General features: G+C 38.9%; 2 protein-coding genes across 6 annotated transcripts in view; one reads left to right on the top strand and one right to left on the bottom strand.

The window, feature by feature from the left end:
* The window catches only part of Paics (phosphoribosylaminoimidazole carboxylase and phosphoribosylaminoimidazolesuccinocarboxamide synthase), a 74,197-nt gene that overhangs the window by 4,770 nt on the left and 54,682 nt on the right, over positions 1-14,745 (bottom strand). For 4 of the 5 annotated variants that reach the window (XM_058586493.1, XM_046466555.2, XM_058586480.1 and 1 more), the window contains 6 exons: positions 9,791-9,857; positions 4,549-4,746; positions 2,959-3,137; positions 1,872-2,051; positions 1,654-1,767; positions 960-1,043 (listed from right to left, as the gene is read on the bottom strand). In XM_058586493.1, the coding sequence (XP_058442476.1) occupies positions 960-1,043; positions 1,654-1,767; positions 1,872-2,051; positions 2,959-3,137; positions 4,549-4,746; positions 9,791-9,857 (822 nt within the window). Of the gene's footprint in view, positions 1-959; positions 1,044-1,653; positions 1,768-1,871; positions 2,052-2,958; positions 3,138-4,548; positions 4,747-9,790; positions 9,858-10,034; positions 10,054-14,745 lie in introns of those variants that run through there. The other variant, XM_046466715.2, reaches the window with a different exon arrangement.
* Positions 10,502-14,745, top strand: part of Ppat (phosphoribosyl pyrophosphate amidotransferase) — a 42,790-nt gene continuing 38,546 nt past the window's right edge. The window contains exon 1 of the mRNA XM_046466824.2: positions 10,502-10,783. Within this exon, the coding sequence (XP_046322780.1) occupies positions 10,656-10,783 (128 nt within the window). The 5' untranslated portion in view covers positions 10,502-10,655. The remainder of the gene's footprint in view (positions 10,784-14,745) is intronic.

Genomic DNA, 14,745 nt, shown 5'->3' with positions numbered 1-14,745 from the left:
AAAAAAAAAATTTTTTTTTCTTGTGGTACCAGGGATTGAATTCCAGGATGCTTCATCACTAAGCTACATTCCCAGTCCCCCCACCCCCACTTTTATGTTTACTTTGAGAGAAGTCTCATTAAGTTGTTGAGGCTGGCCTGCAATCCTGCCTCAGCCTCCTAAATTACTGGGATTACAGGTGTGTGCAATTGTGTCTGGCAACATGGAAATAACGTTCTAAAAGGTGATTATGATCATTGGATAATCAGATACTCCCTCAAACTCCCATGTAACTATAGTAATTGTAATATCATAAAAATTAAAGTGAAGGCTGGGGTTGTGGCTCAGTGATAGAGCACTTGCCTAGCATGTGTGAGGCACCGAGTTTGATTCTCAGCACCACATATAAATAAAATAAATGTCCATTTACAACTAAAAGTAATATTAAAAAAAATTAAAGTGACATTTTATAATTATGTGAAGGGGACTGGGATGTTGCTTAGGCCTGGGTTTCAAAGACCAGTAACATAAAGAACCAAGTAAAATGGAGGGACTGGGGATATAGCTGAGTGATAAAGCACTTGCCTAGCATGCACAGGGGCCCTGGTTTGTTTCCTAGCACCACAAACAAAAACTTTTTAAATTAAAAAATAAAATTACATGGCATTCCATCCATCCTATGATGTTGGCACTGTAGTAGGGAATGGTAGGAAATGTAAAAAGTTTCTCCTACAGGGACAGAGAGTTGACAGGATCCCAGGTTTACCTATCAGGAACTGGAAACAATACACTTGCCAGTTACTAGCAGACAGTTCTAGTATACCAGTAAGGGTAGTAGACTGGGACATTTCGTAAAGGTGTTCCTCTCTTTCAAAGTCACTGAAGAAGAGAAAAACACTATATCTTTCACATTTTATTTTGAAACAAGGTTTTCTTAGAAGAAAAACACATAACAGTACAGGTTTACTACAGAAAATTACCTCTACTCTCTCTGCAACCCACTCAAAGTTTTTCTTTACCATTTGGAGCCCTTCAGGAGTTACTTCTTTGAGGTCACGGTAAGACTAGAAAATAAGATAGGAAGTTAGAAATGATCTGGTTTATGAGTTTTGAGTAGGGAGTGTGATAACTTTTTAAATGAGATATATCTGAAAACGTATCTCAATATAGAAATTCATTCCTAAATTAGAGAAAGTTCAATAGCGAAGTAAAAGTTTTATTTTCCTTTAAGGTTAAGTGCTTTCTACACTAGCATCTACAATTAACAGCCTTGAGAATTCCTGTGTATTAAGCATATAGAGGATCTCAACCTAATTTTTATTAGGAAAAAACAGAATGGAGCTTGATTAAGACCAGAAGACTTGGTGTAGAGTCCCAGATCTGCCAGTTATTCTTGTACTTGTGAAGATACTATCCCCTTAGAGTCTTAGTTTTCAACTAGCCAAACAAGGACAATACTTACTCTGTTAGTTTTTGGAGAGTCAATGAAGATGATAAACAAGAAATCTGCTTTATAAGTTTATTACTAATGTCCAAGATATAGGAGATACTTATCTTTAAAAGTAAATGGAAATTAACAAATCAAGATTCATAAGGATACACACTTTATCTTTCCTTTGTTTTTCCTGTCCCAATCTGATCTTTCAAAGGATAAAAATTCACAGCATTACTTACCTGTTTGTCTTTCTGCTGGCTTCGATCCCCTGATGGCCAGAGTCTCCAGGAATCATTATCAATAACATCAGCAAGAACAATTTCTTTGGTGATTATGTCAACACCAAATTCAATCTAGAAATGGCATATTGCCAAAGAACACGTTTTAAAAAATGATATTACTAAAGACACTTCTCAGTTATAATAACCTTTACTTGTAAATTTCTGTTTTCTAGTACCTTCATATCAACCAATGTACAGTTCTGGGGCAACCAGGATTTCTCCAGTATTTCAAAAATAGCTTGTGTAGCATGATTCATGATGTCCACTTCAGTTTGGCCTATAGTAACTCCAGCAAAGCAAAGTTTTGCAGCAATTAGCTGTTCCTCAGACCACTGTGGATCATTATTGGCATCATCCTAGGAATAAAGTATAGTACTATAATTACAATTTTTTTGAACTTTTCAGAAAAAAGTACTTCTCCTTGAGCATAAATTCCTCAGGAATATTCGTTTTCTCTAAAAAAAAAAAAATTTGTTTAAAATATCCTTTAGTTCAAAGTAATTATTTTTAATTCATTTGCTTTTTTTTTGGTGGGGGGAGTGGGTAACTGGAGTAGAACACACTGGCACTAGACCACAGAGCCACATGCCCAGCCCTATTTGTACTCTGTTTACAGACAGGGTCTCACTGAGTTGCTTAGTACCTCGCTTTTGCTGAGACTGGCTTTGAACTCACGATCCTCCTGCTTCAGCCTCCTGAGCTGCTGGGATTACAGGCATGCGCCATAGCACCCCAGCTAATTTATTTGCTTTTAAAAGCTACTTTAAAATTCAAGATATTTAGGAAAGTAACTTTTTCTAGGTCATAAAGTATTTGAAAGAAATTTGTCTTCTCTCAATAAACAAATTTAAACATAATTTACAATTTTAATATCTATGCTTAACAAGATAGGAGGGGTAAAGTGGTTCAAACAAAGCCTATAAAAAATTATAACCATTGATTCCTATATTCTTATATAGTTTTGCTCAATATGTTTTCCTATATTAGAATACAGAAAGATTTTAACTGTAAATTTTGAATTAAATGTTATATTTCTTCCCAATTAATGTTAAATTTTTAAGTTTGTTCCCTTTCTTAGTCAACTTGGTCTAAGGTAAGTACATTTTCTTTTAAAAACCTGATTTGTCATTGTTAATGAAAGTGTACTTTATTGGCATAAATATCTACAACATTCCCAATATCAAAAACTTCAAAATCTTTTGAGTTTATAATTTTAACTTTGCTGCTACCTTATAGTAAGACACAGAAGCATAAAATAATTACCTTGAAAAACATCTCCACTTTTGGTGGGTAAAACTTATATCCTTCCTTGACACCAGGATTTCTTTTGAGAAAAGAACCAGTTGCTATTCTTCTACAAACCCATTCAATTGGAATCATTTCACACTGGGGTGCAATGAAAGCTGTTTCTCCACATTTTCTGGTGAAAGCAGTTTTGATACCTACATATTGATTAAAAAAAAAAGCACTGAAATTTTATTTAATAAGGTAGATCAGACATTTATCTGCATTACAAAAGGAAACTAAATTTAGTTTGATGCACTCTCCAGTGCATGTTCTCATTCATTCCAGCAATTAAGGAAGCCTTGAAATAAAAACCCTATAACTTAGGAACTATGGATGGTCCTTTAAAGTTATAGCAATATACTAATTTTCAATGCAAAGAGGTATTTAGATACAGATAACAATTCAGGTTTGCAACTAACATTTTTTCCCCCACATTAACTTAAAATGTAAAACAGGATATTTTGGAAGAGGACAAACTACTCCAGGAATGTAATGACACAATGAATTTATGGTTAACTACTCTGTGAATTTGTGGAAGGCAGGTACATCTGTCCTGACTGAAAACAAATGTATTAAACCCCAAATGTGGTTTTAGAAAAGATTAGTGCTTACTGGAAGATAAAAGAAATGAAAGAGTAACTAGGAATATTTTGCATAAGGAAGGAAAGATACTAAATTATAAGATTAGAACTGCAGGAAACAAAGAACAAAGCTCTATGGTTATAGATATGGAATCCAAGGCTTCAAAGATTGAGTGATCCAAGGAAATGAGGCCTCTTACACTATAGGGAAAAAGCCCAAATCTTTTAATAGCAGAGATTTCAAACACTACAGATCAACCAGTAGCTGACTGAATCACTGAAGAAAAAAATTATTCTATTCCCCTTTCTTCCCTCCAAATTGTCTCTATATGACATTTGGATGTTAATTTAGTCTTTTGATTTAATTTTTCTATCATAAATAGTTTTCCTTCAATTTTTAAGTAGTAGGGAACTCTAGAGATCTTTGATTAAGTCCAATTCCCTTTCTTGGGAAATGACAGGGTAAAAAGGTAGTTGCTATCTTCAAATACTTTTGGACTTTAAAATAAATGGAAGAGGGATTTGAAATTCTGTATTGTTTTCAACAGGCAGAGAAAAGAACAATCTATAAAATTTCAGGGAGGAACAGTTCATTAATTAGAGCTGCTAATACAAAGGTGGTCTTCTTTCACAGTTAAGACTGAAGATGGCCTAGCAGAAAGAAATTGCAGAGGGACAGTGTACTTGACAAAGACTGTAGCAAAATGTCAAGGTGTAAAGTAGTCACCCCCAAACAATAGGTTGTTAATTCAAACAATGCCATCTCCCCAATAGAGATCAATGTGATTGGGGGGAGTGGGAGGGCGTGGCAGGGGAGCAATTTACCTCCTTCTTGTAAAAACTAAAAACTCAGCTGATAAGTATCATGTTGTAGACCTAAATAATGTCATTTCCCCATGAAAATAATCAAAATAAGAAAGAAATAAAAAAGAGAGAAAGGAGAAAGGAGAGAGGGAAAGACAGAAAGAGAAGGGGAGGCACTTACCTGCTTCTTGTAACAACTGAAAAATACAACTGGTAATTTTATTGGAGATTGCAGCTTTTCCTTCCAGATGATTCTTTCGGGCTGCATTTCCTGCTGTAATCTGGTCCTTGGACTGCAGAAGAACTTTTCCTGGACTATCTAACAATTCATACACTTCTTTTGTTTTACCCTCATAGAGTTTCTTACCAATGTTCAATACTGTAAACACAGAAAAGGACTCTATCAGATTTTAGTGAGAAATTTCCTGAATATTCAATATTAAAACATCTAGAATGACCAATCAGTGAACTAAGGAAGAACCTTAATAAAAATTAAGACATCTGCATAGAATCTTTTTTTTTTTAAGTTGTAGATGGACACAATACATTATTTTTATGTGGTGCTAAGGATCAAACCCAGTGCCTCACACATGTCAAGCAAGAGCTCTACCATTGAGCCCCAGAGCATCGAATTTTATACTCAAGTTATTTTGTCATGTATCATCATGTAAGCAAAAGCTGGTCTTTGTCTCCAATGCCAATCCAATAACGAGGACACGGTTTTGAGAAAAAGAAAAAAGGTTTATTGCTTTGCTAGCAAAAGAGAAACAAAGGCTGTGATCTTGCCCATTCCAGGAACAGGGGGCTTTTAAAAGTGATTCCGAGAAAATGAGATTAGGCAGGAGAGATCAGGAAGAAGTTTAGGGAAAAGAAAATCAGAGAGAAGCTTAAGGAAAAGAAGATTAAGAAAAAAAAAAGTGTAAGTTTCAAAGCTACAAGGGATATATCAAAGTGTCAAGTGAATCCCTGTTACAATCACATAATTTTATGAAGAAGTCTAATTATTTAAACAATTATAGAGATTAGAAACTGTGACAAAAAAGTCACCCATGTTAGGATATGCAGAGCTAGACAAAATTCTAGGTTTCCTGATACCAAATCCTATATTCTATCCACTAGCAATCTATGCCTCTCACAGGTAAACTGAAACAGAATTAAAATTAAGCTACTTTAAATTAATATAACTAGTACTTTTTATACACAGAATACATTATTTAAATTAGCTTGCAGGGGGAAAAAATGCTGTATTTTTCTTGACTTTTGCTTTCCATGGCAGGCAAAATATTTAAGTTCAGCCAGTAGGTTTCTTGATTTCAAGTTAATATGCAAGAGGCTCCTTCATTTGCTTTTAAGTTAGCTCATCTGTAAGCATCCTTCTTTCTTTTTTAGTACTGAAGAATGAACTCAGGGGCAATTAACCACTGAGCAACATCCCCAGCCCTTTTCGTTATTTTATTTAGAGACAGGTTCTCAAGGAGTTGCTTAGGGCCTAGCTAAAATGTTGAGGCTTTGAACTTGCCTTGCAAATCTCCTGCTTCAGCCTCCTGAGCTTCTGGGATTACAGGCTTGTGCCACCTCTGCCTTCTTTGCACTAAGCAAGGAGCTAACCAACTCAGTGAGACCCTGTCTCTAAATAATATACAAAATAGGGCTGGGGATGTGGCTCAGTGGTCAAGTGCCCCTTGAGTCCAATCCCCGGTACCCCCCCAAAAATAAATAAATATACATTTTTTAGATGAAGATCTAAGATAATAGACGTTTAAGGACTTAAAATTTCCAAAGAAGGAGAAATCAATCCTCATGGTCTCCGAACTCTAGCCCAAGTTTTAGCATTTTCCGAGTGTATCCATGGATAGGTACTGTAGATGTATCAGAAAATGAGACCTAGAACCTGCTCTCAAGGGACCTAACCAAGTCTGAGCAAACCTGATATTAAATATCATAATAAGTATAATGTAATAAATACAGACTATAGGATCACATGTTCATAGCTGTGCCAACTAAACTAGTCTAGAAATCAAAGAAGTCTAGAATAAAGTGAAAATTAGGCTTGAGATCTGAAAATTGATTAAGATTTAGCCAAAAGAAAGTAAGGTATAATTAGTTGTGGTAAGAATCAAAAGGTGATAAAGGAGTACATGGAACTTCAGAATGGCTGAAGCCCTGGAGCTCTAGTTGTATATACACTGCCGGGGGAGAGGGGCATGGGGAAGTAGCTAAGGAATAAAAAAGAACAGCAGCAAATAAGGTAGAAGAGTTGGAATGGGGCTGCATCACCAACTAGTAGGGGTAATGACTGAACAAAATACTGTCAAGAAAGAAAATAAAAATTTTCTTTTAGGGCACTGTTTAGGGCACTTAACATGGACCCTGGAGACCACTGTTGGATTGGGTTTGAGGCACATCAACATGGAAGCCCATCAGTCAAGCACATTGCACACATGCCCCCACCAAGTAAGCTGACCTTTGAAGTAGGCCAAACAGCAGTTTCCTGAAACATTGATAACCTCTGTTGACCTTCTATAGAATGAACCCACTGCCTACCCAAAGACTAAGGCTGTACCCAATTCTTTTCTTATGAGGCAATTTATTTGGCAGTACCAATCATAATTCTGGATTAACAAGTAATGTAATTATAAACCTTCTTGTGCTACTTTGAAAAAAAACTCAAAATCCAATTCAAGGCTATTGAAATTTGTGTTTCTGGCTGCAGATTGCAATCCTAATTAGCTCCAAGAAACATTTTTTCTTTGTTCTCAGCCAAGCTAAATTTTATTCTTGATAGACACTGATGGCAATTCAGGGGCACCTAATTCAGAGGAATAATTTCTGCCTTCCTAATGTAATATCCAGACATGTTAACAAGGTTTAAAAAGCCCTTCAGGGTATAGCTCTAGCTTGCTATTCAAAACTCATTTCTCCATTCCCTTCCTAGAACCCCAACTTTCTTAATTTTTATGACTCTCATAAACCTTTTGACAATTTCTCTCCTAGGCCTGATACTAGACTCACAGATGAGACATTTTGCTACTCATACTTTAAGCTTTTTAAACCATGTTTATTCAATTTAGATATCCTAAGAACAACTAGGCTTTTAAGCACTGAAGTACAAGGATAGATCTGTATTTGAATCCAGTTTAGGATGGTACTGCAGCAATACAGACAAGTAATGTCCTGATCTACGGAAAGAGCAATGGGCAAAGACTGAAGATATTTAAAAAACTGAGGAACAACTGATTCAGTAGGGAGGATAAATGAGAGGCAAGAGTCAAGAATGTGGCAAGATTAACTATAGGATAAATATGTTAACTTTAGGCTTTGAATACAGCCCTTGCTGCTCTGCCACTGCAACTTATTTTTAAAATGCACAAGTTTCTTTCACTCCCAGATCCTCTCTAATCTTGCCCCTCCCTAATCTTCTCCATCACAGAGTTATTTGTCCTTGAGTACACACCCACCATAGGATTGTTAAGTAATCAGACTTTAGGGATAGGTACAAGAAGATCTCAGAAATTACTATCTCCCAAATTAACAAGTGAATCACAACTCTGACAGGTAACACAGGGAATGTAACCTTTGAGTCACCTCTTTAAAAGCCCTCCTGTTCCTGCTGATGGTCAGAATCACAGCCTTTGGGACAGGAGTCCCGGGTGTTTCTCCTTTGCTAGCAAAGCAATAAACCCTCTTTTTCCTTTTTCTCAAAATTTGTGTCCTCATCATTGGATTGGCATCAGGGAAAAGGACAGAGCTTTTGGCAACACTACAAGTGTGAAAATGACTTACCAGAAATTCACAGATGAATTCAGAAGAGACTGATGAGAACTGAGAAAGGTTCACAGAACTGAAATTTAAGATTTGCAAAGCATAGACTAATAAGATGAGAATTAAGAATATTCTAGGACTGTGCTGTCCAATAGGTAGCCACTAGTCAATGTGGCTGTGAATATGCTCCATATTCAATATGAAAAAAGGCAACATTTCTCAATATGGCTACTAGAAAACAAATTTATAAGGCTGGGCATAGCGCCTGTAATCCCAGAAGCTCTAGAGGCTGAGACAGGAGGAATCCAAGTTCGGAGTCGCTAAGGAACTCAGCCAGACCCTGTCTCCAAATAAAATATATAAGGGGCTGGGGATGTGGCCCAGTGGATAAGCCCTTTGGGTTCGAAGCCCATAGTAAAAAAAAAAAAAAAGAGGGAGAGAGTAAATAAATCACACTTGGTTTTCATATTTTTATTAGCTAACACTGCTCTATGAAAAAGTGTGAGCAAAATGTGTTTAACAAGAAATAAAATTTGGAGAGGTAACCTGAATGGAAAATGGAACAAAATCAAAGGACTTCAGTAGAAAAGACCTCAATATATAAGTTTGGATGAAAAGAACTTCTGACTAGTTTTTTTTTCCCTTTTCTTCTTCTTGTTGGTGCATTATAATTATATACAATAACTGGATTCCTTGTTACATATGCATACATGCACACAATAGAACAGTATATTTGGTCAATTTCCCCCAGTACCAACTGTATTTAACGGCTCTAGGGATACCAACTATAAACATTTTTAAGGAGAAGGACCTTTTATTTTTATTTATTTATTTTATTTTTAATATTTATTATTATTATTTTTTTTTTAGCTTTTTGGCGGACACAACATCTTTGTTTGTATGTGGTGCTGAGGATCGAACCCGGGCGAGCGTGCTACCACTTGAGCCACATCCCCAGCCCGAGAAGGACCTTTTAGAAACTGTAAAGGCAAGTTTGAGAAAAATTAACATGTCAGTGGAATGCAATTTGCTTCAGTATAAACTTCTAAACCGGTGTGTGTGGATCAAATCACTCAGGGACAAAATAATTATGTAACTGCAAATTTTGACAAACGCAAAGTAAAGTAAGGAAAACTTTTTCGCCTATGGGCTTTGGAAATTTCTAAAGCTATCAAGGCATCAAAGAATACTTTTTTGAATAATACTATCAAACCACTCAAAACTTAAACAAATTTTTCAGGTTAAATTATTAACCTTACGAAAAGAAGGGGATTAACCAATCAGGAAAGGCAAGCCTTTGGTTTGAAGAGTCTACGCTAAATTTTCACGTGCTTGTTTTGCAACATCTATTGATGACCTTTTCAAGGCAATCTTTGACTATTTCTCGTCCTAGGCACCCTCTTACTCTACTTTGCTCCTCTTCCTCCATCAGAGAAGCAGTTTTATGAATTTAGGAGAGTTCGGAGAGGCCCGGGGTGCTTCAAGTCCAAAGAAGGTCCCGGCGCCTGGGCCACGTGTGCGCTCACTCACGGGCCTACGTGCACGGCTGCAGGGAGGCCGAGCAATGCAAAGAGCTCACTGGAATCCAGCCGCGGAGCCCGCACCACCGCCAGAAGGCGGGGAGATCGTTGAGTAAGGGGAATAGGTCTCCTGTTACTCACTTTCAGCTGTCGCCATTATTCTGAACGGACTGGAAGCAGCGACCACGCTAGGAAAAGCGGCTGAAATCTGGAAAAGAAGAGCGGCAAGAGAGATTCGCAGGGCCGGGGAAGGAAGTTCCGCCCACAGACACGCCCCCTGGAGGGGCAGCGTAGCCGCGCGCCGCTCAAATCGAGTTCGCCTACACAGACCCAAATCAGAGGGTCTCTACAACTGGGGAGAAGCTTCGACTCCCAGAGCGCTTACGAGAGGTTTCCTGCCGCGCAGGCGCAGCGACGGCACCCCGCCTCCAAGCCGCCCCGTACACTGTTCCTATAGAGGAGAAAAGTGGCGCGCACTGGCGGCCCCTCCCCACGCTGCAAAGCTTGTAGACTGGGGCCCCCTTCTTGCCAGAGGGAGCGGTTCATAGGTTGGAGCGTACCAAGTCGTGATGGGGGAAAGCAGGGAAAAGGACATGTAAAGTTTACATGTTCTCAGAGAGAAATGACTCCAACCCCGTTACTTTCATCATTCCCGATGTGGATGCTGGAAAATAACGGAGATAGCCACGTGCAGATAAAATAGGTTCTGGTACATAGCCAGAGGAAGACTGGCTCCACCCCCATGAAATCCGCGACTCCTCCCCTCGGCCGCGGAACCTCTTCTCCCGCTCTCCCTCATTGGTGGCCATGGGGGACGGGGCCTGGTGGTGATGAGATGGTCACGCCCACTAAGCACGCGCCGCCGCAGTAGCCTAGGTCTAGCCGCGGGGAAGGAAGCTGCTGTCTATAGCGCCAGCCTCTGAGGCTCTAGGGCCGTACAGGCAGCTGTTTGGTCCTAGTACCTCGGCTGCGGCCGCGAGCTCCTCCACGTGCTTTCGGCAGCGACATGGAGCTGGAGGAATTGGGGATTCGCGAGGAATGCGGCGTGTTCGGGTGCATAGCTTCTGGAGAGTGGCCCACGCAGCTAGATGTGCCGCATGTGATCACTCTGGGACTCGTGGGGCTGCAACACCGGTGAGCAACTGGGTGAGGGGTAGGAGTGGGGGTGGCGAGACAAGTGCTTTTACATCTCTGTGAGCCGCTTCCCGCGTTCAGGATTGGCGCTCCGTTGAGCTCCCAAGAACTAGAAGGACAGAGCACTCCTGGACCAGTACCTGCCAGTGGCATCCAACAGGTTGTGGGGGAGGGGAGTACCCTGCCTCCAGGGACTTTAGCCTGTCCTGGCCACCTTTCCAGTCCCTATTGCCCTTTAGGGACCCTCCCCTCCCCCTGGGTCTGTGCACATCTGCTGAGTCTGGCTAGTTTGTAAGGCTCGGGTTTGCTTGGACTAGCCAGGTCGGGGCTCATGCCCAAGTGCGTGCAAGTTCTGACCCAGGAGCTACACTTGTTATAGGCATGTGTGGAGTGGCGACTAGTCCAGGTCCTACAACACTTTCAGATTTTCGCGCCGGACTTCCAAGCAGCACAAGCTTTTGTTTGCAAGGCCAGAGTTATTGGGCAGATTGTGAGTTTGAAACTAGTTACAGCTATAGGAACTAGAATCTTAGAGTCCAGACCCAGGGAAACAACTAGTTGGTGTTCAAAAGGAACAACGGTCGTAGAGTTCATATGAATTGGCAGGAAATATACCAATCTCAGGAAATCGATTCATTGATACACTTTTAAATATTGAATGAAAACGTTGGTAGTAAGATGGCAGAAATCAACTCTTCTTTAAAAAAGAGTAGTATTTGTATGCCAAGAAACACACTGATTTGGAAAAATTGGGAGATCACTTCGAGGTATAAATAAATACACCTTTGCTTCCATTCTTACTACCTGACCTAATATACCTAATGGGAAATTATATGATTTGGTTGGAGTAAGAAATGCAGATTTAGGCTTGACATTGTCACTGCAGTTTTCATAAGGCAACATAGTAGCGACAACTTCTAGAACAGTTAAGGAACTGGGCTGTAACCCTTATCAGCAATATGGGTGCGGCATGTATAAATGCATTCCAAATGATTAGCTTTCCCTCACCAAATAAAATTATAAGTAGTCTTTTTGCTTTTTTTGGAGTCCCAAATACTTGAATTTGAGTTTGACATTTTGTGTACAATTTGTTTATTTAGTAGCTCTCAGAATTTGGGATGAATCAAAAAGAATCTTTTTAATATGAATAACTCTAATCTTGGGTAATTGTGAGTTGACCATAATGATTTCCCATTTAAAATGAAATTTGTTTCAGGGTATCCCCCAGTGACTCTGGAGGCTGAGGCAAGAGGATCAGGAGTTCAAACCCAGCCTCAGCAATTTATTGAGGCCCTTTCTCAAAATAAGCATAGAAAGGACTGGGGATGTTGCTCAGTGGTTAAGTGCTCCTGGCTGGATCCCTAATACCATCCACCACCCCACCCCCGTGCGTGTGCAAAAAAGAAAGAAAAAAAATTTGTTGAATTAGATATATAATCCAAGGAGAAATTAAAATCTGATTACATGGCTCTGAGTAACATTGGTTTATCACAGTCTTAGAAGTTATTTTAAATACATTCCAAGCGGGTGGCAATGGATCTGGTGATCTTACAGTTATCTAGTGATCTATGGGAAATAGATGAACTGATCTTAATTTGTTTTTTCTTAACTATGCTTACTTTTCAGCCAAAATGGCTCAGAAAGTTCTTTCCATCCCCGTTTTTGCCTCCTCTTTAAAAATGTGCCAGAAAGAAAAGGGGTAATTTGTTTTTGTGCTGTTGGGGGTCAACCCACTGTTTTAAAATTGAGTACAATTCGAGTCCTAGTTACATGTACTTGTTTACTACAGTTGCTTTTTTGTACTTTATTGCTTTTTTGTGAAAGAATTATGCTATTAGATAATACAAAATAAGAGCAATAAAGATAGAATTATGTGGTAGTATAGCAGTATTAAATGGATTCCAGGAGAGAGATCATGAATTGAAATCAAATTCCATGCATATATAAGTTTGTTGGGATGAACCCAACTTCTATGTAATAACTATAAAGCTCTAATAAAATTTAAAAATAAATAAATAAATAAGTGGTCCAGGCGTGGCGGCACACCCCTGTAATCCCAGCAGCTCTGGAGAATGAGACAGGAGGATCATGTTCAAAGCCAGCCTCAGCAAAAGTGATGTGCTAAGCAACTCAGTGAGACCCCGTTTCTAAATTAAAAAATACAAATTAGGGCTGGGGATATGGCTTAGTGGTTGAGTGCTCCTCAGTTCAATCCCCAGTACCAAAAAAAAAAAAAAAAAGAATTCTATTAAGCTGGTCCTTTGACTAAATAAGACTTCATTAGGAGACTGTAGTGCCGAAAATTGATCTTGTGGTTTTTTTTGTTTCTTTTCAACAACAGTGGCAAGAAACTCAATAGTTTGTGAGGAACTAATGTAATGGAAAATGGTTAGGTTTTTCTTTTGTAAATGCCAAGAGTGGGGTTGGTTCAGACTTTAGGAGATCCAATTTTAATTGGAAAATCAATGAAACTTTCTTATGTCTAGAAGATATAATAATTGTTGCTCTAAAACAATAGGCAAGGATCAGACAAAAATAAAGAAATTTTGCAATGGAGGATACTGGGGGTTGAACTGGGGTCTCACACCTGCTAAGCACGCACTCTCACTTACCTGTGCACCCCCAACCCCAAGAACTAATATATTTGTATGGTATTAAACCTAAAATCCTAGATCTGTGTCATAGCTTAATATACAGTGGAATTGGTTGTATATACTGTACGTTGACAATTGGTTGGGTTTGGTTTTTTCCCTTTTGGATGAAGTAATTTATATCTTTTATACATTATTTCCTTAACACATGGAATCTTTTTTTTTTTTCTTGGTACTGGGGATTATACTCAGGGGCACTCAACCACTTAGCTACATCCCCAGCCTTTTTTGTATTTTATTTAGAGACATGGTCTCACTGAGTTGCTTAGTGCATCACTTTTGCTGAGGCTGGCTTTGAACTTGCAATCCTCCTCTGGAGGCTCTCAGACTCCAGAGCTGCTTCATATAAAAACAAGTAGAGCATCAGTTACTTTACTAAACAATCATGAATTGGACATACAATTCAGATGGGTTTGCCCAGGATTACTTGTTTTTAGTAGTACTTCTGGCTATTTGCAGCTTTATTTCATAGCTCTGCTTTTCTGTCAAGGAGAATGTTAAAAATGTTAACTAATTGTCCTCTTAGCTGTAAGTTGCATGTGGGTATGTGCAGATGTGTTCATATCAGATTTATGTAATCACCAAATGTTGTTTTGGTACTGAAAACATCAGTTTGCAGGCTTCTGAACAAACCAGACCTGCCTTGTAGATGAAACATTTTCATCTTTAAACTACAGTCACATTTTATGGAGAACAGAACGGCCTGGACATATCTGAAGATTCCATTAAATGAATTATCCCATTAACCAGCTGGTTATCCTTTCTTTAATGCTATGGTTTAGATGTGATTTATTCCCCAGGGATTCATGTTTTGGAAGCGTGGTCCTCTTTGTGGCAGTTATAAAATAGTGGAACCTTTAAGATGGAACCCAGAGGAAGGTGGTTAGGTCATGGGGGCATTGTCCTGGGAGTGGATTAATCCTGGTCTCACAGAGTGAGTTCTTTCCAGAGTGGATTGTTACTAAAAAGTAAGCCTGGGGCTGGGGATATGGCTCAGTAGTAGAGTGCTTGCCTAGCATGCATGAGGCCCTGGGTTTGATTCCCTGGTACCACACACACAAACACACACACAAATGAGCCTATCCCCTGAATTACTCTTTGGTATTCTCTCTCATCATATAATCTCTTGCTCTCAGGAGGATGAACTTTCTTGGACTTTCAACCTCCCAAACTATGAGATAAATGAACTTCTTTTATTTATATAGTACTTAGCTTCAGATATTTTGTTAAAGCAACAGAAAACTAACTAATGAACGTGAACTTGGTTAGCTAAGAAATGAGCATGCCCTTTCCTTCAGTCAATTATCAAGT

Source organism: Marmota monax, unplaced genomic scaffold, assembly GCF_021218885.2.
Source record: "Marmota monax isolate L192 unplaced genomic scaffold, Marmota_monax_Labrador192_F-V1.1 WCK01_AAM20220418_F8-fsc00025, whole genome shotgun sequence".
NCBI classification, from domain to species: Eukaryota; Metazoa; Chordata; class Mammalia; order Rodentia; family Sciuridae; genus Marmota; species Marmota monax.
The sequence above is the reverse complement of the archived record's forward strand: the minus strand, read 5'-3'. Positions and strand labels throughout refer to the sequence as shown.